Raw genomic sequence first — 24,992 nt, 5'->3', positions numbered from 1 at the left:
TGACATCTCATCTAGTTTTTTCTCGACATTTCGACTTTTTAAACATTTAGACTTTTTTCACGAAAATGTGTTTTTTCTTGACATTTCGACTTTTTTCTCAAGATTGTACTTTAAAATTAATCTTGACATTTTGACTTTTTAATCAACATTTCGACTTTTTTCACGAAATTTTGATTTTTTTCTCGACATTTTGACTTTTTTCTCAAGATTGTACTTCAACATTAATCTCGACTTTTTGACTTTTTTCTCAACATGTCCACTTTTTTCTTGAAGTGCATAATGAAAAAAACATCTCCCCCCAGTTCTAACTGATATAGAAACATGCAGCATGTGTTTCTTCATTCTAATTCTGATACAAGACTTTTCTTTTTTTGCGGCTCCAGAAATATTTGTTTTTGGTCCAATAGGGATCTAAAACATTTTGGGTTGCCGACTCATCTGTCAGGAATCCATTAGTGTGAATCAGCTGTGATGATGTCATCACATGATGTCATCAGTGCACCCTGGGAAAGGGGGCGGGGCCTGATGGGGAACTGGGTCCAGAACCGACTCCTGGATGAGGTCAGAGTTCAGGACCGATCACCTGGTCCCTGAGCCGGTTCTGACCCCGTTCTGACTCTTTAAAAGTTGTATATTTGTTATTAAGAGCTGTCATCACCACGTCTCCCCCAGTAACTGCTGCACCTCTCACTTTTTAATTGTATTGTATATGTGTTAATAAGTGCCACATTGTTTATTTTAGTGTTGTCTGATCGATCGATCAATCACGGCATCTTCAAAACATCGGTATCGGCCAAAAAAGTATCAGGACAAACCTAGTTATTAATGTTTTTAATATATATTAAATCCTTTATATATCGTTGCATTTAGCGTCACTTCTACCCGCCAGTAAGTGAAACTAACATGGTTTAATGTTTGAATTGTGAAATGTTCTATCTGTTCATGTTCATTAAGCTGCTGTCGTTCGTTCGTTCGTTCGTTCGTTCGTTCGTTCGTTCGTTCGTTCGTTCGTTCGTTCGTTCGTTCGTTCGTTCGTTCGTTCGTTCGTTCGTTCGTTCGTTCGTTCGTTCGTTCGTTCGTTCGTTCGTTCGTTCGTTCGTTCGTTCGTTCGTTCGTTCGTTCGTTCGTTCGTTCGTTCGTTCGTTCAGAATCTTGCACTAAGGTTAAGCCAAAAAGTATTTTAATTTTCTTGTGTTTGTGAGTTTCAACCACCTCTTTTGAAGTTAAATGTATTTATTTTTGTTATTCTATTCTGCACTTTTTTTTAGTTTACAATTTCATGTTTTTACATTTTGTGGCTCCAGAGCTGATAAACTTTGTTGAAATAAATGTCCATGTTGTTTCCAATGGACGATAAAAGAAACTTGGGATAATTTGAGTTTTAGTCCTTTTTTTTTTTTTTTTAATTATTGGCTAAAATGTATCTGATCGGGAAAAAGTATCTGAATTGTATCTGGAGCCGAAAAAAGTGATCGGATCGGGAAAAATCGGGATGGGCAGAAACTCAAACACAAGTGATCGGGAGTTAAAGAATCCTGATCGGGACAAACCTAATTATTTATTGTACATTTGTTATTTACTGTTGCTACTTTTAAATCTGGAACAGGAGAATGAAGCTGATTCTGATCCCGGTGGATACGAGCAGCACAAACACCAGCTGCTTCCCACGGACCGTTACGTCATGGACCAGGAATCTGGTACCAGACCGGTACCAGCTGGTACCACCGGGCCTCACCTGCGTCCTCGTCCTCCATCCCAACCGGGCCGGACTGCGGCGTCTCTCCGCTCTTCAGGCAGTTGTGGATGTAAGTGGCTTTCCAGCGGGCGTACTTCCTGTGCTGGACGTTCTGGGGGGAACAGGTAAATACCAGGTAAAGAACAACAGGTAAACTCCTCTCAGGTAAACTCAGTTACACCACGGCCTGTGTGAATACTGGATTCTGATTGGCTGGCAGGTGGAGGTTAAAAGTGATAACCGACACCTAGAATAGTCTCAAAAAGCTTGGTGGTAGATGCTGCTATAGGCCTATGCTGCAGGGGGGCACCGACATGATCCGCTGGGCGGTGCCTCTCACCCTTCTTCTCCTCTCCTCTTCATTTTTATTTATTATAAATATCTCATAGCTATCATTTTTGTCCATCGTTCCTGTAGTTTCTTGTGCCGGTGTCGGTGCTTTTTTTTCCCACCTGCTTTTTTTTCCCGGCTCCCCGTACGTGATGACGTTCCGTCTTGTGATTGGCTTTTGACCGTACGTGATGACGTTTTTGATGACGTTCCGTCTTGTGAAAACTGATGATTAATAAATGTAATAAAGCAAATCGATAATTTAAAATGTCTATTAAGATCAAAATATGTAACTGCTTACTGCTATGCAGCAAGCAACAGATTGTTTACCCTATACTGTATATAGTAGGCTATTATTGTTCTCAGCTCACTGATGAATCTCCAATTGTCTAATGAAAATAGTCCCTAATAAATATTTTAACTCTAATATTTTTTTTAGCCTATGTCAGTAAGATCACTGATAATTCTGATAATTCCTTGTATATGTTTCTTCTCCCTTTTACCTCCACTATGATCTGCTGCTTCTGACTAAAATACCATCGCGGGGAAAAAATGCACACTTCCGGGGAAAATATTGCAGCCCGATACAATCTGGTACCCACACCGGTCCCCCTTTTTTTCTCTTTTGTGCATGTTTGCAGGCCGGAGCCTCGGGAGCTGCGTGCTGGCCTGCGGTCCCGGTCCCGGTCCCGCCCCCCAACCCTCGCAATGACTAGGCCGGCTAGTTGAGATGCCACGATAACATGCTAAGCGGAAGCTAACTCAGAGTGTGTCACTTGCACACTTTGGGTTCACATCAAAAAAGGTGTGAGTGTCAGCCAGAGATGAGGAGAGAGACGATGTCACAACAGAGGGTCCCGTTCCTCTCCCCCCTCTGGTGAAGGAAGTGAAGTGGAGGCCGAGTGCTCCGGGGAAGATGCTACTGCGCTGCTGCTAGCAGTGACAGCTTTAACTTAAGGTAAGAGGCCAGCCTGCTTAATATGGCCTGAACCCACCTGAGAGCTAATGTTTTTTTTAATTATTGTTATTATTATTTTGCGTTATGGCCTGTTATGAGTGTGATTTGTGAATGTGTTCACACAGCTCTGTTAAAACATAATTTCCTGGATGGTTACATAACGTTAAATAATCAGTCATCATTGTGCAGGCTGAGGATCTGTTTAAGTGCACTGATTGCACGTCTCCGATAGTGGCATTTGTTGTTATTACTGTTATTTGAATGCACAATTCCTTTTCATTGTATTTTTTTTTATTGATTTCAAAAAATACATTATCCTATTTTATTTGTTTATTCTTTTCTGAAATGCACTGGTCGTGCGCCAGTGTCCTATACCTGGCATTTATTCATTAAGTGCACCAGTGTGGTGCCAATTAATGTCTTTTATTTATTTTAATTATCAGATTAAATTTGTTAATAACATTCTGCATCATAATGCACAATTTTGCCTCCTGTTTGTAAAACAACGTTAATCTAAAATGGTTGAAAGTGTTCTTGTATTTGTCATAGGTTATAGTAGGCTGATTGTATTGGTTTATCGCATAGGACACTGTTTAAAAAACAAAAAAAAAAACGCGAGTTAGGGACCCCCCCGAATATGGACGGGTATTTCGCACACTGAGTCAGACCCTCAGGTGGTAAAAACTACCAGGTTCCAACGGCTGCAGACGAGAGGTTAAATAGTTGCTCAGCCGTGGCCTGTTATAAAACTAAAGATTTCAACTGAAAACACATTAAAACATGAATAACTGATTTCACGTCGGACGGTTCCCTCCCCTGCGTCGTCCATATATTTCTGATAACGTCCACCTCGTCGGGCGTTATCCCTTACGTAAACTCCTCTCAGGTTTCACCTCCTCAACAGTTTGGGACTTTAAAGTCGTGTAAATCAGGTCCAAACCTTTTCCATTGAATTTCTTTATTACCGTAGAAACTAAAATTCCATCTTTCAGGTAAACAAATAAAAAAGGAGCCGAACAAAGAAAAACCAGGAGGAAAAGGTCAAGAAAAAAGGTCATGAAAATATCAACGAGACGTCAACACCGACCGCTGACGGAGGAGAACGGGCCGGTCCGAGCGGCCCCAGACTGGAGGAACCGGGTCTGAAGGTCCTCTGGTTCTGGGGGGGCAGGAGGCCCAGGCCGGACGTCTCTGATAAGACTCCAGCGCCAGCTCCTGCTGATACCAGATAAGTTTGGTGATTCAGCGCCGCCCAGAACAATGCAGGACGAGGACGGAGTGTTTGCTCGGACTCGGGCCGAGCGGCCGCCGGCGCCGACACTTCCAGGTGAGGACACGACCTCGTGGGAACAGAACTCTGGGAACTAACGGACGAGGAGAAGAGTCTCCAGAACTTTACGTTCTGTTCTGTTGGTCCAGGAACGACCTGGTTCAACCCCCCCCTGAAATAAAAACGGTCCAAATAATCCCCCCTGAAATAAAAACGGTCCAAATCATCCCCCCTGAAATAAAAACGGTCCAAATCATCCCCCCTGAAATAAAAACGGTCCAAATCATCCCCCCTGAAATAAAAACGGTCCAAATCACCCCCCCTGAAATAAAAACGGTCCAAATCATCCCCCCTGAAATAAAAACGGTCCAAATCATCCCCCCCTGAAATAAAAACGGTCCAAATCATCCCCCCCTGAAATAAAAACGGTCCAAATCACCCCCCCTGAAATAAAAACGGTCCAAATCATCCCCCCCTGAAATAAAAACGGTCCAAATCATCCCCCCTGAAATAAAAACGGTCCAAATCATCCCCCCTGAAATAAAAACGGTCCAAATCATCCCCCCTGAAATAAAAACGGTCCAAATCATCCCCCCTGAAATAAAAACGGTCCAAATCATCCCCCCTGAAATAAAAACGGTCCAAATCATCCCCCCCTGAAATAAAAACGGTCCAAATCATCCCCCCTGTAAAACTGCCATCCCTCCTTTCCATCCCTTATGTCATTTCATCAATGAATGTGGTTTTACTGCTATTTCAACATTTAGAGGCATCACCAGAAAAATAACACCAGAAAAATAACTTATTTGACAATTTTCAAGTAAATTCAAGTAAGTTTTCAGTTGAAATAAATAGAAAAATCTGCCAGTGGGACAAGATTTATCTTCTTATTACAAGCAAAAAAATCTTGTTCCACTGGCAGATTTTTCTATTTATTTTAAGTGAAAATTTACTTGAAACAGGTGAAAATTGTTGTTTTTTCCAGTCATGAGTCTTGTTTTAAGTGTAATGAGATTTTTTTTTTCACTAAAATGAGACATTTTAACTAGAAATAAGACAAATATTCTTGTTAAGATTGTGAGTTTTTGCAGTGATCATTTGACTATTTTCTCTAAATTTTAACTTTTTTCTCTAAATTTTGTCCTTTTTCTCAAAATTTCAACTTTTTTCTCAAAATTTCAACTTTTTTCTCGACTTTTTTCTCAAAATTTCAACTTTTTTCTCGACTTTTTTTCTCGACATTTCGTCTTTTTTCTCAAAATTTCGAACTTTTTTCTCAAAATTTCAACTTTTTTCTCGACTTTTTTTCTCAAAATTTCGACTTTTTTCCTCAAAATTTCGACTTTCTTCTTGCCTTTTTTCTCTCAAAGTGTAATGAGATTTTTTTTTTACTAAAATGAGACATTTTAACTAGAAATAAGACAAATATTCTTGTTAAGATTGTGAGTTTTTGCAGTGATCCATGTTACTTATCCTGTGAAGGACAGAGTCATATTGATAAGTTCAGAAAAGTGTTTTTTATTGTTGTGTTTTGATGTATTTGATGTAAGCCCAGTGGATATTTAAAGCTTACAGAAGGCTGCATTTAACTGCTGCTATGTCATTCCTGCAGTATTTCTGCAGCTGTTTTGGTCACTGCTATTATTTGTAATATATTATATTATTTGTAATCAGCACAAATTATCTGTCCCCATGTGATAAAATCCACCATCCCCCCTGATTTGTTTTTACAACTCCAGTACTGGTTCTCCTGCACCACCAACCGCAACGTCGCTAACGTAGCACGTGAGGAGAGCGCGTGGTACCGGTGGTGACAGATAGGGGGCAGTAAGCAGAGCAACAGTTGGAAAAGTGATTAAATATTTAGTAGTAGCGGTAGCAGATTAGAACAGCAAAGAGTTAAAGGCTGAGTTATGGTTCTGCGTCATAAACGACGCTTTGCCTACACCGTAGGATACGCGTCGACGCTGACCTGCACCTCCCAAAAATTGTAACTACGCGTTGAGGCGACGCAGACCAAACGCAGACGAGAGGGCTGTGATTGGTTCTTGGTAGCAACGCATTTCCGGTTCCGGTTTGAAGCAGTCGTGAACTTTCAGCCTCTTTTCTTCGTGTATGTGTGATTTTTTTTGTTTTGTTTTTTTGCAAAAAAATATGAAAAAAGCATGTGTTGTCTTCATTCTAAGGCTGATACAAGACTTTTCATTTTTTTCGGCCCCCTGATCTGGGGGGACGGTGATGTCATCGTGGTCCTGGGGGGACGGTGATGTCATCGTGGTTCTGGGGGGACGGTGATGTCATCACAGAGGTTGACATCATCAGGACCACTGGTCCAGAGAGACCAGATGAGACCAGATAAACCGGCTGAGGAGCTGATGCATCTCTGTCTCTTTTCTCCAGCGGACACTCGTCAAACAGACGGTGAAATCACCAGTGACGGCTGGAAAACACTCGGGGGTGTTGTGTCTGTTGCTCGGCAACCGCAGAGCCCATGACGTCCCTAAGTTTGGTCTCTGCAGGTTTGGGAGGTTTGAGTGACAGCTGCTTTACATAACAACAGATCTGTAGCCCCGCCCTGTTCAGATCGGGGGTCGGAAACCCGCCGCTCTTTTTTTTCCCTCTTTTTCCCCCCCTTTTTTCCTTATTTTTTTCCTCTTTTCTGTTTTTTTTCCCCTTTTTTTCTTTTCTTTTCTTTTTTTCCTTTTTCCTATTTTTTTCTTCTTTTTTTCCTCTCTTTAGCGCCGCCCTAGTGGCTCTTTTTTTCCTCTTTTTCCTTTTTTCTCCCCCCCTTTTTTTCTTTTTTTTCTGTTTTTTTATTTTTTTCCCCTTTTTTTCTTTTTTCTCTTTTTTGTGAATTATCGGGGACTATTTTTGCTAACGCACCGGTGTTGCACATTAAAAGTTACACGTAGCGACGTTGAACACTAACCTTTTCACTTATTTTCTCGTTCGTTGTTCTTCTTATTTCTTCCTTTTCACTTACGTCCTCTTCGTCTTCTTCTTCTCCTCTCACGTAAAAAACACCGGTGCATCAGCAAAAATAGTCCCCGGTAATTCACTTCCGTTGGGGCTTTTTTATTTGCGTCGTATTTTGTTTTTTATTTGCAGCAGCGTTTCTTTATATTTGCAGCGGCGTTTCTTTTATTTGCAGCGGCGTTTCTTTTATTTGCAGCAGCGTTTCTTTTATTTGCAGCGGCGTTTCTTTTATTTGCAGCGGCGTTTCTTTTATTTGCAGCGGCGTTTCTTTTATTTGCAGCGTTTAATTTTATTTGCAGCAGAGTTTATTTTATTTGCAGCGTTTAATTTTATTTGCAGCGTTTAATTTTATTTGCAGTGGTGTTTATTTTATTTGCAGCGTTTAATTTTATTTGCAGCGTTTAATTTTATTTGCAGTGGCGTTTATTTTATTTGCAGCGTTTAATTTTATTTGCAGCGTTTAATTTTATTTGCAGCGTTTAATTTTATTTGCAGCAGCGTTTATTTTATTTGCAGCGTTTTATTTTATTTGCAGCGTTTTATTTTATTTGCAGCGTTTTATTTTATTTGCAGCGTTTTATTTTATTTGCAGCGTTTTATTTTATTTGCAGCGTTTAATTTTATTTGCAGCGTTTAATTTTATTTGCAGCGTTTCATTTTATTTGCAGCGTTTCATTTTATTTGCAGCGGTGTTTATTTTATTTGCAGCGTTTAATTATATTTGCAGCGGCGTTTATTTTATTTGCAGCGTTTAATTTTATTTGCAAAGCGTTTGTTTCCGTTTGCAGCGTTACTTTTATTTTCAACAATGGCGGATCTCGGCCACCGTACAATATGGCTCTTTCAACATTTTGGGTTGCCGAACTCTGGGCTAGACGTTTCAAACCTTCTGGATCTGAATCCAGGGTGAAGGACCCGAGTAAAGGCCTGGTTCTGGTTCTGGTTCTGGTCTCTGGGGTCAGTCCCCAGAACCCGCCCCTGTAAACAGACGGGTTTCGGGTCTCACCTCCTCCGATAACTCCCCGAACACACACAGGACGTCGAGCAGCAGGCTGGCCGTGTAGAAGGACTTGATCATGTTCCTGGGGGAGAAAAGAGGGGGGTGAGTGGACCAGGAATAAGTGTGTGTGTGTGTGTGTGTGTGTGTGTGTGTGTGTGTGTGTGTGTGTGTGTGTGTGTGTGTGTGTCCTCACTTGTGGAAGCGTCCGGCCCGGTCCTCGTTGTCGGCGTACAGGAACATCTTGAGGGCGTAGTTCTCGATGTGGGCGTTCCCCACGACCTCCTGGCTGATGGACTCGTTGTCCAGCAGATCCTTCTTCATCTGGAACAGAAACATTCACTTATTAAACAACAGAAACATTCAGTTATTAAACAACAGAAACATTCAGTTATTAAACAACAGAAACATTCAGTTATTAAACAACAGAAACATTCAGTTATTAAACAACAGAAACATTCAGTTATTAAACAACAGAAACATTCAGTTATTAAACAACAGAAACATTCAGTTATTAAACAACAGAAACATTCAGTTATTAAACAACAGAAACATTCACTTATTAAACAACAGAAACATTCACTTATTAAACAAGGAAACATTCTTTCTTTACCGTATTTTCACGACCATTCGGCACGCCGTGTGGAAAGGCGCACCCTCAGTTTTGTGTGTCATTTCTGTATTTAAAACACACACACACGGCGCACCGACCGAAAAGGCGCCGTCTACACACACGGAGCGCCGCCTTACAACACACACACACGCCTAGCCCCTCGGAAATGATGCAGAGCCTTTACAATCAGCCTTTACAATAATACAATGGGCGCATTGCGTCATTGGGCGCGCGGTACATTTTTAAAAAAAGATACAACGTTTATATGCGCCTAATGGTCGCAAAAATACTACTATTAACATTAACATTAAAAAATACTAGTATTAAACATTAAACCAGGACGGGGCGCCCGTGGAGGTACGGTGGGGCCCTGGCCCGGCTCGGAGGGCCGGCCCCCGTCTACTGGATGGCCGGTGGGGGGGCGCGGGTGTCTTATCAAGGCCGGCTTTGCTGGTCCTGCCTCCTGGCTTCGGCCTCCGCTCCCCCTCCGTCGCCCTGTTGGGGGGTTCCCTCTCTCCGGGCCCGTCTCCGGTCCCCCCCGCTGCCTCTGCGGCGGGGCGCTCCTCTGGTCTTGGAGGGCCACTTTCGTGGGGGCGGGTGCACCTGCCCGTGTCGGCGGCCGGGGTGGCTCTGTCTCTCCGGGCAGGCTGGCCCCCTGCCGGGTGGGGGTAATTGGCCTGGAGGACGAGGGCCAGGCCGGGGATTGCCTGGGTCGCGGTCCGCCGCCGTGGGATCCCTGGCTGCTTCTTCCCGAGCCACTGCCGGGGGGGAGGGCGAGGGGGGGGGCCTCGCAGGCGGTGGGTTGCCTCCCTCCTACTTATCCCCTCTGTGGGGTTGCCGGTGGCCTGGGTTCCAGGTTCTTCCTTGTCGGCCTCTGGTCTCGCGGGTGGCGGGGTTGCTCCCCCCCCTCCCCCACTATAGATACACTTCAGGTGGCGCTTTGTTTGGTTTAACACACACACACACACACACACACACACACACGCACACGCGCACGCGCACGCGCACACGCACACGCGCACGCGCACGCGCACACGCGCACGCGCACGCGCACGCGCACGCGCACGCGCACGCACACACGCACACACGCACACACGCTGGCTCTCTAGTTTTTGGGTTTAGGTAGCGGTAGCTTAGCTCAGACTGCGATCAGATCTCAAGATTTGGATCGATTGCTGTTCATGTTTTGGTCGGCTCCATGCCGGTTTCGTGTTCTGTTTATGGTTTTTTGTTGCAGATTTCCAGTGCTTGACGTGTGTCTCTGTGTGTTCCCCCCCCCCCAAAAAAAAATCACTGGGTTTGTATGTGTATATTTATGTATGTGTATGCATACGTATGCGTATATATATGTATATATATTAAATATAGTAATAATGCACATATATATACTTTTGGTTTCTACCGTCATGGTATCAATCATTAATATGTGTGCAGACAAGGTAAAAAAAAAAAAAAAAAACATTAAACCAGGACTAGTAGAACTGCAACCAGGACTAGTAGAACTGTTTTTAGAATTTTATGCAAATGTAACTCCAAGAGAATATATAAAGTAATGAAATATAGACAATTTATGCAATTATAACTTATAATTATACCTTTAAACATGTTTAAAGGCAAAAACATGGCACCAGTTCTTCTGGTGTCCAACAAAACATAAAAAATATCAAAAGTTGTAATGTAATGATGAAATAATCGATCTTTACGAATCCATTTTTAGGAATTAATATGAGAATTGATTTAGGCCTTTCAACACAGGCCTATTCCAAATCCATCTAAATGGTTTTCAGAAATGCAGGCGTCTCACTAATCTCACCGTTTAGGAGAGAATAAGAAGGTAAGATCGCTGCAGGGAGTCAGACGGAGGAGAAGACTCAGACTTTCACCCCCCCCATCCTTTCAGGCAGCTCTGATCCTGGCAGAGGAACATCTAATGGAAGATTTACAGCACTCAGAGAGCCTGACCCCCCCATGACCCCACGACCCCCCGAACCCACAACCCCCCGACCCCTGACGGGATGAAAAACGACTCACCGACTCCAGCTGGTCCATCAGCCGCACCAGGAACTTCCGGCACTCCGGCGTCTTGCTGTCCAGCTTCATCCCCGTCTGCATGGCGTACAGCCGGCCTGGGGGGTGAGGGGTCAAAGGTTAACGGACAGACCGCTGGAAGAGGTCAAAGGTTAACGGACAGACCGCTGGAAGAGGTCAAAGGTTAACGGACAGACCGCTGGAAGAGGTCAAAGGTTAACGGACAGACCGCTGGAAGAGGTCAAAGGTTAACGGACAGACCGCTGGAAGACCAGGAGACCGAGACCAGGTCATATTCATTCCTAAAAATCAATTCGTATGTCTAAAGAACGATTTTTTTCCATCATTACATTACAACTTTGGTATTTTTTTGTTTATGCCCAAAATATTCATTATTATCCGTCAATAAAATGAACATTTTTCAAACATGTTTATTCATGTTCAAATTTAAAAATTATATACAACATCTTCCTTCTTCTTTTCATAATTTATTTTGTGTTAATTCCGATATTCATTCTTATGCCACAAGGCACAAAGATGATTTTAATTTACCGTTTTGTAGAACATGGAAACATCAATCTTTCACCACTTGTGGAATTCACTCAATAAATCTCTTAAATCATCACAATTCTTGCCAATATTCAAAAAACATTTAAAGAACTTTCTTATTGTTTCATCTTTGTAGTGTTTATTATTTGATCTGAGTTACATTTTCTTGTGTTTTTTTTGTTTTTTTTTTACTCTCCCTTGTGTAGCTTTGTTTGGTTTTTTATTCATATATGGAAATGATTCTATATAAACCACCAGGCTTCTTCCTTTCCTTGCATGTTATTTCATTGTTTTTAATTTTTTGTTCATATTTGTCTTATATTGCTAAATAAATAAACTAAACTAAAAACTAAATAAAACTAAATATTTAATTACTTTATATACTGTCTTGGGGTTACATTTGCATAAAATGCTAAAAACCAAATTCTCAAAAATTAAAAACCCGATAAACACAGAAAATTGAAAAAACGGAATGTGTTAAAAAATAAAAGCGATTTCATCCGTCTCTGTTTCCTCCTGGATCTGTTTGGTAATTCTGACCCACACAATGTTTCTGTTTCAGTTCTATCAGCATTCTGGGAGCTGATTGGTCCTTACAGCATCATTAGCTGCAATACTTGCTGTTGAATCTCAATATAATACTAGTATTAATACGTTGCAGAACTACAGTCATATAATTCATGCAACAGCTGAAAAAACAGTTTTATTAACAGTAACCCAAATCAATATCGGATCGAATCTTGATAATCGATTTTCAATCTTAAGAATTGAATCAATTCTTAACATTTGAATCGATCCCCAGCCCTGCGTCATTATGTCTCTGATTGGACAGTGAAACGGAGCTCCAGACGGTGAACGTTATCCAGCGATCTCACGTCTACAGTCTCAAGTTCTTCACCTCAATCATCTCTAAAAGACGTTTGTTCCAGACCTTCTTAACGAAGATCAAACCCACAGAAACACGGTAACCTAAAAGCATCAGGACTCACTCGTGTATTTCTTTTATTTCCTCTTCTGAAGCCAAACTGAGACCAAAGCCCAAGTGTGAATCAAACAAGAGCCGGAGTGTTTTTTAAAACATCCGAGCAATTACCCCGACGGAGCGAACGCCTGCGTGCAGGGAGCTGAGAGCAGGACTTTCATGTTCAAAGGTAACGTTTCATTTCCTTTCCATTACGCCTGGTGTGTCTGTGGGTCACGCCGACTCTGATCCCAGAACCAAACCAACCCCGTCAGCGCGAGTTAGCGCTGGCTCTGATCTCACTCTCAATCTGGTTCCAGTCACCGGGAACTCTGGAGGGGTCTGGGAAAACCTGCTGCACTTCCTGCCCCACATCTGGCCGTAAAGGTGAAGCCGGAGGCAGAAGTGCAGTTCCCTGACCGGCCACCGGAGGGCGGAATAGAGCAGTCACTCAGCAGGCAGAAGTGCAGTTCCCTGACCGGCCACCGGAGGGCGGAATAGAGCAGAGTCACTCCAACGATAGAAACAAACATGTTTACTGAAGATTAGAGGAACTAAAGCTGTTTCAACATAAAAGCCTCCAGTGATACGGTGAAACGCCACAATAAACAGTATATACTTAAAAAGTATACTTTAGTTCGGCAAACTTTTGAGTAGATATTAATTAATTAATTGGGAGGTAATACTTAGAGCCACACGGCACTTCCTGGCGTTGGGAGGGGGAGTTGTTACCATGGTAACATTTCTCCTGCGGTGTGTGGTTTTATTCTTTTTTTTCCTCATGTTTCTTTATTGGGTAGTCCATGTAATGCATATTATTACACAATAAACATTTTTAAAAGGATTCGACAAATTACCCCGTTTTATATTTTACCACACACAGGGATGGGCGGTTTGGACTAAAACATTTATCACGATAATTTCTAGCATTTATTCCAATAACGATAAAAAAAATACCAATACAAAAAGTGTCATCAACGGGAATATTTCTTTCTTTCTTTCTTTCTTTCTTTCTTTCTTTCTTTCTTTCTTTCTTTCTTTCTTTCTTTCTTTCTTTCTTTCTTTCTTTCTTTCTTTCTTTCTTTCTTTCTTTCTTTCTGGCTCATTTATTTCTTTCTTTCTTTCTTTCTTTCTTTCTTTCTTTCTTTCCTTCTTTCTTTCTGGCTCATTTCTTTCTTTTTTTCTTTTTCTTTCTTTCAGGCTCATTTCTTTCTTTCTTTCTGGCTCATTTCTTTCTTTTTCTTTCTTTCTGGCTCATTTCTTTCTTTCTTTCTTTCAGGCTCATTTCTTTCTTTCTTTCTTTCAGGCTCATTTTTTTTCTTTCTTTCTTTCTTTCTTTCCTTCTTTCTTTCAGGCTCATTTCTTTCTTTCTTTCTTTTTCTTTCTTTCAGGCTCATTTCTTTCTTTCTTTCTGGCTCATTTCTTTCTTTCTTTCTTTCTTTCTTTCTTTCTTTCTTTCTTTCTTTCTTTCCTTCTGGCTCATTTCTTTCTTTCTTTCTTTCAGGCTCATTTCTTTCTTTCTTTCTTTCAGGCTCATTTCTTTCTTTCTTTCTTTCAGGCTCATTTCTTTCTTTCTTTCTTTCAGGCTCATTTCTTTCTTTCTTTCTTTTTCTTTCAGGCTCATTTCTTTCTTTCTTTCTTTTTCTTTCAGGCTCATTTCTTTCTTTCTTTCAGGCTCATTTCTTTCTTTCTTTCTTTCTTTCTTTCTTTCTTTCTTTCTTTCTTTCTTTCTTTCTTTCTTTCTTTTTCAAAAAGTAGACTTTAGTTCGGCAAACTTTTGAGTAAATATTAGTTAATTAATTGGGCCTTCCAATCAGAGCAGGGGTGTCAAACTCATTTTGCTTGGGGGGCGGATTTGACCAATTTTGTCTCGCGGGCCGCACGCTCAAAATAACAAAAACGGTGCGGAAATTTTTTTTTTTACTATTGTTATCTAATCCAATATCAGTTGAGTTAATTTTAAAGGAAATATGCACTTTGTTTACACTCTAATTATGTAAAATATATTTCTTCAGTATCTTTTCTTGAAATTTCTCGTTTTTTTTCAAATTATATAAGATACTTTTAATATCATTTTACAAAGATAAACAGAAACAAGTATGTTTTTTTTATATTTCGCTTTTTTATAGGAAATTTAATTAAAAGCTAAATCTTTTTTATTACATCCGAGAGTGTTTCTTTGTGATTTAGATATTTTTCCAGTACAATTAAGTGTATTTATTTTTAAAAATTGGCGCGGATATTTACGCCAGTGTGCTGAAAAAGTCAGCACTTCTTTTTTAACTGTTTTACTTTGTCACTATCCTCGTATTCAAAACTGAAATTCTCCCAATAAATATCTTCTATCATCTTTTTTAGCAGTGATATTTTTCCCTACGAAAATATATAATAGTAGTCAGTTAATAAAAATAAACAACCGTCTACAAAGAAATAAAATCAGCAAATGCATTCTAGAAAACTAAAAAAATGTCAAACTGCTCTATTTGTGGAATAACGATGGATTTGTAGAAGAAATATATTATGGGATATGCTGCGATTCATGGCAATTATTTATGCCTTCCTTTTTAGTAAATCAACATTTCGGTTTTTTGCGTTGGAAACTTCTCGCGGGCCGCGTGAAAATCTCTCTCGGGCCGCACGTTTGACACAGAGCCACACGGCACTTCCTGGCGTTGGGAGGGGGAGTTGTTACCATGGTAACATTTCTCCTGCGCTGTGATTTTATTCTTTTTTTTCCTCATGTTTCTTTATTGGGTAGTCGATGCATATTATTACACAAGTAACATTTTTAAAAAGATTTGACAAATGACCCCGTTTTATATTTTACCACACACACAAAAAAGGAAAAAAAAAAAGTAAATGAATAAAGACACAAAACTTAACAAAACAAACCCCCCAAAACACACACACTATACAGGACTGTCTCAGAAAATTAGAATATTGTGATAAAGTCCTTTATTTTCTATAATGCAATTAAAAAAACAAAAATGTCATACATTCTGGATTCATTACAAATCAACTGAAATATTGCAAGCCTTTTATTATTTTAATATTGCTGATCATGGTTTACAGCTTAAGAAAACTCAAATATCCTATCTCAAAAAATTAGAATATTCTGGGAATCTTAATCTTAAATTGTAAACCATAATCAGCAATATTAAAATAATAAAAGGCTTGCAATATTTCAGTTGATTTGTAATGAATCCAGAATGTATGAAATTTTTTTTTTTTTTTTTTTTTTTTTTTTTTAATTGCATTACAGAAAATAAAGAACTTTATCACAATATTCTAATTTTATGAGACAGTCCTGTAAAATACATAATTATAAACAAGTAACAATTACCAATAAAACTCTGACTGAAGACAATAATAATAATAATAGGAAAATAAAATAATAAAATAAAATACAGGACACACAAAACAACAAAATAATAAAATAAAATGAAAAATAGAAAATAAAAAATAAAATAAACAGACATAAGAAGAACCCTAAAATAAAATAAAATAGAATGTTTTAGATCCATATTGGACCAAAAACACAAAAACAAATATGTCTGGAGCCGCAAAAAATGAAAAGTCTTGTATCAGAATTAGAATGAAGACAACGCATGCTGCATGTTTCTATATTAGTTAGAACTGGGGGAAGATTTATTTTTTTATTATGCACTTTGAGAAAAAAGTCGAAATGTCAAGAAAAAAAGTCAAAATTTAGAGAAAAAAGTCGAAATGTCGAGAAAAAAAGTCAAAACTTTGAGAAAAAAGTGGAAATGTCGAGAAAAAAGTCAAAGTTTCGTGAAAAAAGTCGAAATGTTGAGATTAAGAAGGAAAGGAAAAAGGAAAAAAAAGTGAAAAAAGGAAAAAAAGAAGAAAAAACAAAGAAAAAAAAGAGAAAAAAAGGAAAAAAGAGAAAGAAGAAGAAGAAAAAAAGGTCAAACATTTTTGATAAAGCTCCAGGAGCCATTAGGGCAGCGCTAAAGAGCCGCGGGTTGACGAGTCCTGATCCACACTAATACATTTCTCCAGAATCAGTATGGATAGTACATACTAGGGGTGTAACAAGATATCGTGCCACGAAATTTCGCGATACAAAAACGCCACGAAACGTGTCGTGGAGGTGACAAACTGTATCGCGATATTGTGTTATTAATATTAATCCATTGTGTTGACTAGTAACGACCGCACCTAACACATTTATTTATTTATTTAATTTTAGTTGTTACATTTCTGGAAAAGAAAAAAAGTAAAATCATACATGAGAGAAACTATTCAGTTTGTGTCTAAATATTTGTACTTGTATGAAACTGAAGATCATAATGCAAACCTGACATTTACTTTTAGTTCAGTTTGTGGAAAATGGTTGGCCTGGCTTTCTCTTTAAAACTTAAACAGTTATTAGACCCTCCAGAAAAACGCGGGCAAAAATCCTTGATTCTGCGGGCTAAAATCATTGATTCTGCGGGCTAAAATCATTGATTCTGCGGGCTAAAATCATTGATTCTGCGGGCTAAAATCATTGATTCTGAGGGCTAAAATCATTGATTCTGCGGGCTAAAATCATTGATTCTGCGGGCTAAAATCATTGATTCTGCGGGCTAAAATCATTGATTCTGAGGGCTAAAATCATTGATTCTGAGGGCTAAAATCATTGATTCTGAGGGCTAAAATCATTGATTCTGCGGGCTAAAATCATTGATTCTGAGGGCTAAAATCATTGATTCTGCGGGCTAAAATCATTGATTCTGAGGGCTAAAATCATTGATTCTGCGGGCTAAAATCATTGATTCTGCGGGCTAAAATCATTGATTCTGAGGGCTAAAATCATTGATTCTGCGGGCTAAAATCATTGATTCAGCGGGCTAAAATCATTGATTCAGCGGGCTAAAATCATTGATTCAGCGGGCTAAAATCATTGATTCTGCGGGCTAAAATCATTGATTATGCGGGCTAAAATCATTGATTCTGCGGGCTAAAATCATTGATTCTGCGGGCTAAAATCATTGATTCTGCGGGCTAAAATCATTGATTATGCGATTAAATGTGCGGGTTTTTTATGTGCTTTTATGCGGTGAAATTGCGGAATATGCTGGAAGTTGCGGAAATCGTTACACCCCTAGTACATACTATTGAGTATGGAGAGTACATACTATTGAGTATGTACTAATGTTTCGGACGCACTAAAAAAATCTCACACTGTTTCTGCTACTCATTAGGGAGGAAGTGTAGAATTTCAGACGCAGATGCGTCTCTAACTGTCATCACGGTCTCCATGGAGACAGGAACATGTCAATCAACAGGTCTCACTAAAAGACTGGCTGAGTGAAGCCCTGATGCAGCCGTGTTCTCCCAGAGACCCGGCGGTGCAGAGACCCGGAGGTGCAGAGACCCGGCGGTCCAGAGACCCGGAGGTCCAGAGACCCGGAGGTCCAGAGACCCGGAGGTCCAGAGACCCGGCGGTAACAGAGACCCAGAGGTGCAGAGACCCGGAGGTGCAGAGACCCGGAGGTCCAGAGACCCGGAGGTCCAGAGACCCGGAGGTGCAGAGACCCGGAGGTGCAGAGACCCGGAGGTAACAGAGACCCGGAGGTCCAGAGACCCGGCGGTAACAGAGACCCAGAGGTGCAGAGACCCGGAGGTGCAGAGACCCGGAGGTCCAGAGACCCGGAGGTCCAGAGACCCGGAGGTCCAGAGACCCGGAGGTCCAGAGACCCGGAGGTCCAGAGACCCGGAGGTGCAGAGATGAGGTTCTGCTGACCTCCAGTGGCCCGGCCGGGTCACTGGTTCCACCTCAGGACCAGCAGGATCTAACACCCTCCCCGTCCTAAAACCAGCTCTGATCCAGGGGGAGAAAGACCACGTCAGGGGCGGTTCCTCCAGAACTGTTTCCCAGGGGTGACCAGAGGGGGCCCCTTCAATTATTGGGGTGGAACCAAAACTAAAAGGACTTTATTATACTGTTGTAGTAAACAGGTTCAGAAATACTTAAAAAACGCTACTGATACTTAGGTTTATTACGGAAGAGGATCAGGGCCGTGCAATAGGGCTGGGCGATATATCCAGATTTTAATATATATCGATATATTTTCAAACGTGATATGGTACGAGACAATATCGTTTATATCGATTTAAAAAAAAAAAAATATGATTTTGATATAGCTTATTTTGTGACAAATTGACTTGAATGTTTTATTTGAGATTTGCACAAATGTTTTGTTATTTGCACAACTGTCAACCTCAGTGGAAAAGTCTGCCTGTTACTGTCTACATTGTATTAATTACAGTGTATTTTAATTTAATTGTTCTGCAGGAAAGGGATATTTGTTTTATTTTATTCAAGAAGCATTTTTATTCTATATATGCAGGCAGTTTATTTTTATTTCATTTGTTTTATACATGTTGATATTGTGCAGACCTCTGTTAATAAAGGAACCTGTGTGACATTTGGCACGAGGCTTTGTATTAAAACTGACTGTTTTTTTAAGGGTTTGATCAGAAAAAATGAAGCTAACAGAGATGCTAACAGAGATGCTAACAGAGATGCTATGCTATAATGCTTTGGGGGAAACCCCAATTATGGCACAGAAAAAATATCGATATATATCGAGTATCGACATTCAACTAGAAAATATCCAGATATGACTTTTGGTCCATATCGCCCAGCCCTACCGTGCAAGAGAAAAAATTATTTCAGAGGAGGAAGATTTTTTTTTCATTATGCATTTTGAGAAAAAAGTCGAAATGTCGAGAATAAAGTTGAAATACAATTTCAAGAAAAAAAATCGAAATTTCGCCTTTTATCTCAACATTTCAAATGTATTCATGAAATTTTGACTTTTTTCTCGACATTTCAAATTTTATTCACAAAATTTTTACTTGTTTCTCAACATTTCGACTTTTTTCTCGACATTTCGAGAGTGTATACTATAGAGAACAAGGTAGTGCCGAAAAAACAATGTCTGAAAAATGGTTCAAATATGTTATTTTGTTACTTGAAAAATTTTAAATATGTTTTGTTGATGAGAAAATATGTTCCTCTATTTTTCTTATTTTTGTGAGGGGGGATAGATATTGTTTTTCGGCACTACCTTGTTCTCTATAGCTGTGTTAGTTATTGAGGATTATGAGTTATTGGATAAGAAATGTAACAACAAGTTTACAAGTGCCATCTTTAAGTCGAGATCATTTAATGCCTATCAAAGAGGTTTATATTCCGACACTTCACAGTCTTTAAGTTTGTCTGCACGGGAAAAAGCCACTCAAACTATATCAAATGGCCCATTATTCCCCCCAAAGTCAAGGAAACTCATTTTAAATTGATCAATAAAATGTATCCAACCGCTGAATTTTTGAGACAAAGATCTAAATTTGAATTTGATCCCTGTCCTTTCTGAAATGAATCTGAAGAATCACTTGATCACACGTTTTTATTGTTTTCTGTCTCACAAACTTTTTGGTGTGAAATTAGAAATTGGCTATCTTTAAAAATGAACGACATTCCAAAATTAGAAATCGCTAATATTATTTTTTACATAGATACAATTGACAAATCGGTGTCTCTCTTGGTTAATGTCATTCTCTTACTGGCTAAATGTCATTTATACTGTTGTAAGTGGAGAGAAAATGAAGCCTCTTTCCAATGTTTTTTAAATTAAGTTTTTTTTGTTTCTATAAAAAATATTAAGTCAAATAACTGCAAAAAAAATTATTAAGCAATATATCAAAGTATCTTTTATTTTAGGTCTCTTTCTGAAATGTCGATATTTGCTTTAAAATGCCTTACTGTTCCTCTGTTTTAATTTTACTTGTCTCTTATTGTTTGTGTAAATGTCTCTTGTTCATGAAACCTCCCAAAATGTTATATTTTCTTATATTGTATTTCCTCTACTGGCAGTTTGCATAAAATGTGTTTTTCTTGTTTATAAACTGTGTTCAATAATAAAAACAATCCTAGCTCGATGCTACGGAAGTGCTAGCTGCTTCCATTTAAACCGTCCCCTGAAGGTTCTGGAGGTTCCGACCCAGTTGTCTGGTGTGCAGCCCGTCCCCGTCTCGGACCGACCCTTCCCCTGGCCTGACCCTGGTCCAGTACCAGCCCCAGTAGAACCAGAACTCCCAGAACTAACCAGAACTTACAGTAATACGCCACCACCGGGTCCCGCTGCTCGTGCTCCTGCGCGGTTCGGAGATGGTGCTGGACGGCCTTGAGCTGGACCGGTAGAGCCGGTACCGCCATGAGGACTTTAGACGGGAAAACCCACCAGAACCACCAGAACCAGCAGAACCGACACCGCTGCTGTATTGTTGTTAGAGCTGCTAAAGCACTTCCGGGTCTGAAGCCAATGGGAGCGGAGCTGAGGGGCGGGGCGTGTTGACGTCATGACGTCGCTTGTTCCGTGATCTGTTTATAGTTTCTCCGTTTGTTCAAATTTTTTGGAGTGATATGTGTAACTTTGTGTCTGAAAGAATTGAAACTGATTTTAATTTATTTTGTAAGGATGTGTTGTTTGGTGTTTTTGACCATGTAACGATGAGAACAAAGCGAAAAGAAACATTTATTATTAATTTGTTGATTATCCTTGCAAAATTCCACATCCACAAATCCAAATTCTTACACAAAAAACCCTCTTTTTTTACTTTTCATTGTGAATTAAATCAGTATCTGGACTCTTTTAAGTTTTTATACTAATTCAAAAGCAATCAAAACCATAAATGTATGTAAATGTTTTGGCTTTCTGTTATAATCTCCTGGCTGGTTGTAATGTGTTGTGCTTTTTGTTTTGTTTTTTATTTGAGTTATACTCTTTATATGTTAAAATTCAACTTGAAATTGCATAATGTGAAGTTTTGTTATCATTGTACTGTTTGCAAATGTTAAATAAAAAAAATAAAAAAATAAATAAAGTTAGTTTCTCCTGTAAAGTGAACCGGAATCACCAAACTTTTTATATATTATCAGAATTTGACCGGTCAAAATGTGACACTTTTATGGATCACATTAAAAAATGTACCCCTTTGACTTCTGATCATTTCAAAAACTCCTGTGAGGACGAGCTTTTGTGTTCAGACATTTCTGAAACTGTGCATTCAATGAAGATAAAAAAAATCACCTAGAATGATGGTCTCTAGTTTAATTTTACTGATGTTTTTGGGAATTAATTAAAGACAATTTATTTCTTATGTTTAAAGAATGCATAGATGGGGAAGAGATGACAACAACAATGAAAAGAAGCCTTAATTCCTAAACCAAATAAAGATAATTTAGTAATTGAAAATTATTATTACTATTAAATTATATTATTAATATTATATTAATATTATATATATATATATATATATATATATATATATATATATATATATATATATATATATATATATATATATATATATATATATATATATATATATATATATATATATATTTATATATATATATATATATATATATATATATATATAAAATATATATATATATATATATATATATTTATTATTATTATTATTAATAAACATAGACTACAAAATTCTATCACAAGTTTATGCAAAACGTTTGAAAAAGAATTTAGAATAAATAATAAGCAAGAATCAAAATGGCTTTATGGCAAAACGACACATCAACTCTAACATTAGGTTCGTTTTAGACTTAATCGATTATTCAAGCTACAGGCATTTGACTGTATAGAGAATCAACAAACCCACTCAATCAAACTGAGAACACTCAAAGTTAAGGATCTGGTCGACTTCAAAACTTTACAAATCAGGCACAAAGCCAATCAGCATCAGTTGCCACAAAAAACATCCAGAAATTGTTTCAAATAAAAGAAAATAAACAGGTTTACAATAACAGAAACAGACAAAAGTATGTCATGGGAAAAATAACAATAACAACAATAATTCCATTATAACAAAAGTGCTATCACTCAGCCAATCATGTAGAGTTTAGTCAAACGCCATTGCAGAAAGGTACGTTTTTAGTCTGGTTTTGAAAGAGGGTTGTTGGAGCAGAACTTAGTTCCTGCTGTTGGAGCAGACCGGGTCCAGGTCCTGGTCCACACCTTAGTTCCTGGAACCGTAGTGACTGAAAGCACCGTGAGCAGATCTAGTGTGAATTCTAGGTTTGAAGAGAAGACTCTTATTTGAGGATCTAAGGCAGTGGTTCGCAACCTTTTCTCCTTGCCCCCCCTACTTGTGTCTAAGACCAGCCGGGCCCCCCGACCCGGACGTACTAGCACAAAAGAGTAAAGTGATTCGTTACAAACCTTTAATTGAAAAAATGAACATTAATTATGTTTTTTTGATACATTTCTCTTTGGTTTACCCTGTACTTTGTCTTTCTCACCTTCATTTTGTGTCAGCAATGTATAAAATACGCACAAAAAATAATTGCAAGGACATATAAATATTTCTGAAAAATGTCTCTTTTAATATGAAAGCAATTTTTTTTTACATTTTTCTTTTATCAACCTGTCGGAGTAGTAGTATGATTAAATGTTGACTAATAATATAATAATATGTTTTTATCCTGCTAAATAACTTATTATTCTAAAATGACCAAAATATATTTCTAAATGGGTTTATACAGACTTGGATTACAGTATTCCATTAGGTGTGTTATTATGATTTTTTATTTATTTAAGATGTGCAAATATAATTTTTACATCTGCATATCCTCAAAGCAGACAAAGTTTCGCACCCCCCCCCCCCCCAGAGATCTCTGGGGGAATCTACTCTTTGTTTAACAGGGAGTCAGTGCAGAGAGGATAAAACAGGAGTGATGTGTTCATACCTCCTGGTTTTTGTTAGAATTCTGGCTGCAGCATTTTGAATAAGTTTATGTAACACTTGCTTTGTTAGTCCTGCAAAAAGTGCATTGCAATCATTTAATCTACTGGAGATAAAAGCATGAACCAGCTTTTCAGAGTCTGATTGTGACAGAAAGCATCTTACTTTAGATATATTTCTGAGATGATAGAAGGCAGTTCCTGGAGACATTAGCTACGTGTTTCTGGAAGTTAAGATCAGCATCTAAAATAACACCCACGTTTTTGACAAGCTCACAAGGTTTTACTGACAGACCAACTAAAATCTCTGTCTAATTTCTGTTTTGCTGAAAAATGTTATCGTCTTGTGTAATCTCCTTGAAATTATTATTTGTTTGGGTTCATTTGGTTTGTTATTTAGTCGTTTATTTTTTGTTTGTTTCTTAATTATTAAATTGTACTCTTTATCGTTATTCATATATCCGATCATTTTTCTTTTGTGTAAATTCTTTGTAATTTTCATTAATTTCTATCATCTATAGATTTCTAATTGCTCATTTGTATATTTTGTTTTTATAAGTATGATATTAAATGTTATGTTAACTATAGGTGGAGGCTCCTGATAAGCTCTCTTGAGTTTTCGCCTCTTCCTGCACTTTAAATTGTAAAGTTGGTAATTATATTTGTGTAATGTTTAGCCGTGCAAATAAATAAATCTAAAAAAAAAAATCTAAAAAAAAATCTGTTTTATCCTCATTCAGCTGTAAAAAGTTTGTTGCCATCCATTACTTGATATCTGTAATGCATTAAATGAGGTCATTTGGGCTCAAATGATTGGCAGTAACAGATACATATAACTTTGTGTCGTCAGCATAAGGATGATATTGAATATTATGATGCAGAATGATCAATCTAAGTGGTAACTGTGGCAGGGTGGAGGAGCTGCAGCCACTCAGGCTGACGGGACATGGGTGTGTCTCATCAGCCTCTCCACCCTGCCAGCCTTGATAAGGAGGACTGGGAGACTGCAGCTGGGTCAGACTGAGAAGCTGCTGCAGAGAAGCAGAAACTGCTGGTCGTGGTGCTTGTGCACGTGTGGCGGTGTGTGTGGTTCAATAAAAGGGTTCTGCACAAAACTCCGTGTCCTCTCTATACTGTCGGACGGGCCCCGTAGCACTAGCCTTGCTACACTGGCGCCCAACGTGGGGCCCGGCGGGATGGAGAAGGGAGGCACGGAGCGGGCCCTGGACGCGCTCGCCCATGCCATGGCGGACCTGGCCGCCCTGCTCCGGGACCAGGGCGAGCAGCAGCTTCCCAGTCCCCCTTGCAGCTTCTCTGTCTCTCCCTTATAAGGCTGGCAGGGTGGAGAGGCTGACGGGCCACACCTGTGTCCCGTCAGCCTGAGTGGCTGCAGCTCCTCCACCCTGCCACAGTAACATATACAAATTGAAAAGTAGAGGACCTAGAACTGACCCTTGTGGGACTGGCGGACCGAAGTGTTGATTCGCTCCAGATGTGAGGGAAGAAGCAAACGTGTTGGTAGGATAAGTTTAATTAATCATTTCAAGACAAAACAGGTCAGATGGTTACAGGTCAGCTGGGATTTACAGCAGCAGTTCGTCCGTTAAGAGACACAGTCTCCCCCGGCAGGCCCGACCCGAGACGCCCCACAGTCTCCCCCAGCAGGCCCGACCCGAGGAAGCAACACTCCTCCTGGTTCAGAACCTCAACTCCTACTCATGATTTTAGTGTCTATAAGTGATTTACGTAGCAGCACCTTCAACCATCTTCACCTCACAGATACCAGAACGCAGACGT

At 39.3% G+C, this 24,992-nt stretch overlaps 1 protein-coding gene across 3 annotated transcripts in view; it reads right to left on the bottom strand.

Annotated features, from left to right (window-relative positions):
* vta1 (vesicle (multivesicular body) trafficking 1) overlaps positions 1 to 20,739 on the bottom strand; it is a 31,771-nt gene extending 11,032 nt beyond the window's left edge. For all 3 annotated transcript variants that reach the window (XM_061707112.1, XM_061707113.1, XM_061707114.1), the window contains exons 1-5: positions 20,548 to 20,739; positions 10,911 to 11,005; positions 8,463 to 8,590; positions 8,276 to 8,351; positions 1,736 to 1,847 (exon numbers count right to left, since the gene is read on the bottom strand). In XM_061707112.1, the coding sequence (XP_061563096.1) occupies positions 1,736 to 1,847; positions 8,276 to 8,351; positions 8,463 to 8,590; positions 10,911 to 11,005; positions 20,548 to 20,647 (511 nt within the window). In that variant the 5' untranslated portion in view covers positions 20,648 to 20,739. The remainder of the gene's footprint in view (positions 1 to 1,735; positions 1,848 to 8,275; positions 8,352 to 8,462; positions 8,591 to 10,910; positions 11,006 to 20,547) is intronic.
* Between the last annotated feature and the right edge of the window lie 4,253 nt (positions 20,740 to 24,992).

The sequence above is a fragment of the Cololabis saira genome, chromosome 18, assembly GCF_033807715.1.
Source record: "Cololabis saira isolate AMF1-May2022 chromosome 18, fColSai1.1, whole genome shotgun sequence".
Classification (NCBI taxonomy): Eukaryota; Metazoa; Chordata; class Actinopteri; order Beloniformes; family Belonidae; genus Cololabis; species Cololabis saira.
Note: the sequence above shows the minus strand (reverse complement) of the source record. Positions and strands in the feature narration are given on the sequence as shown.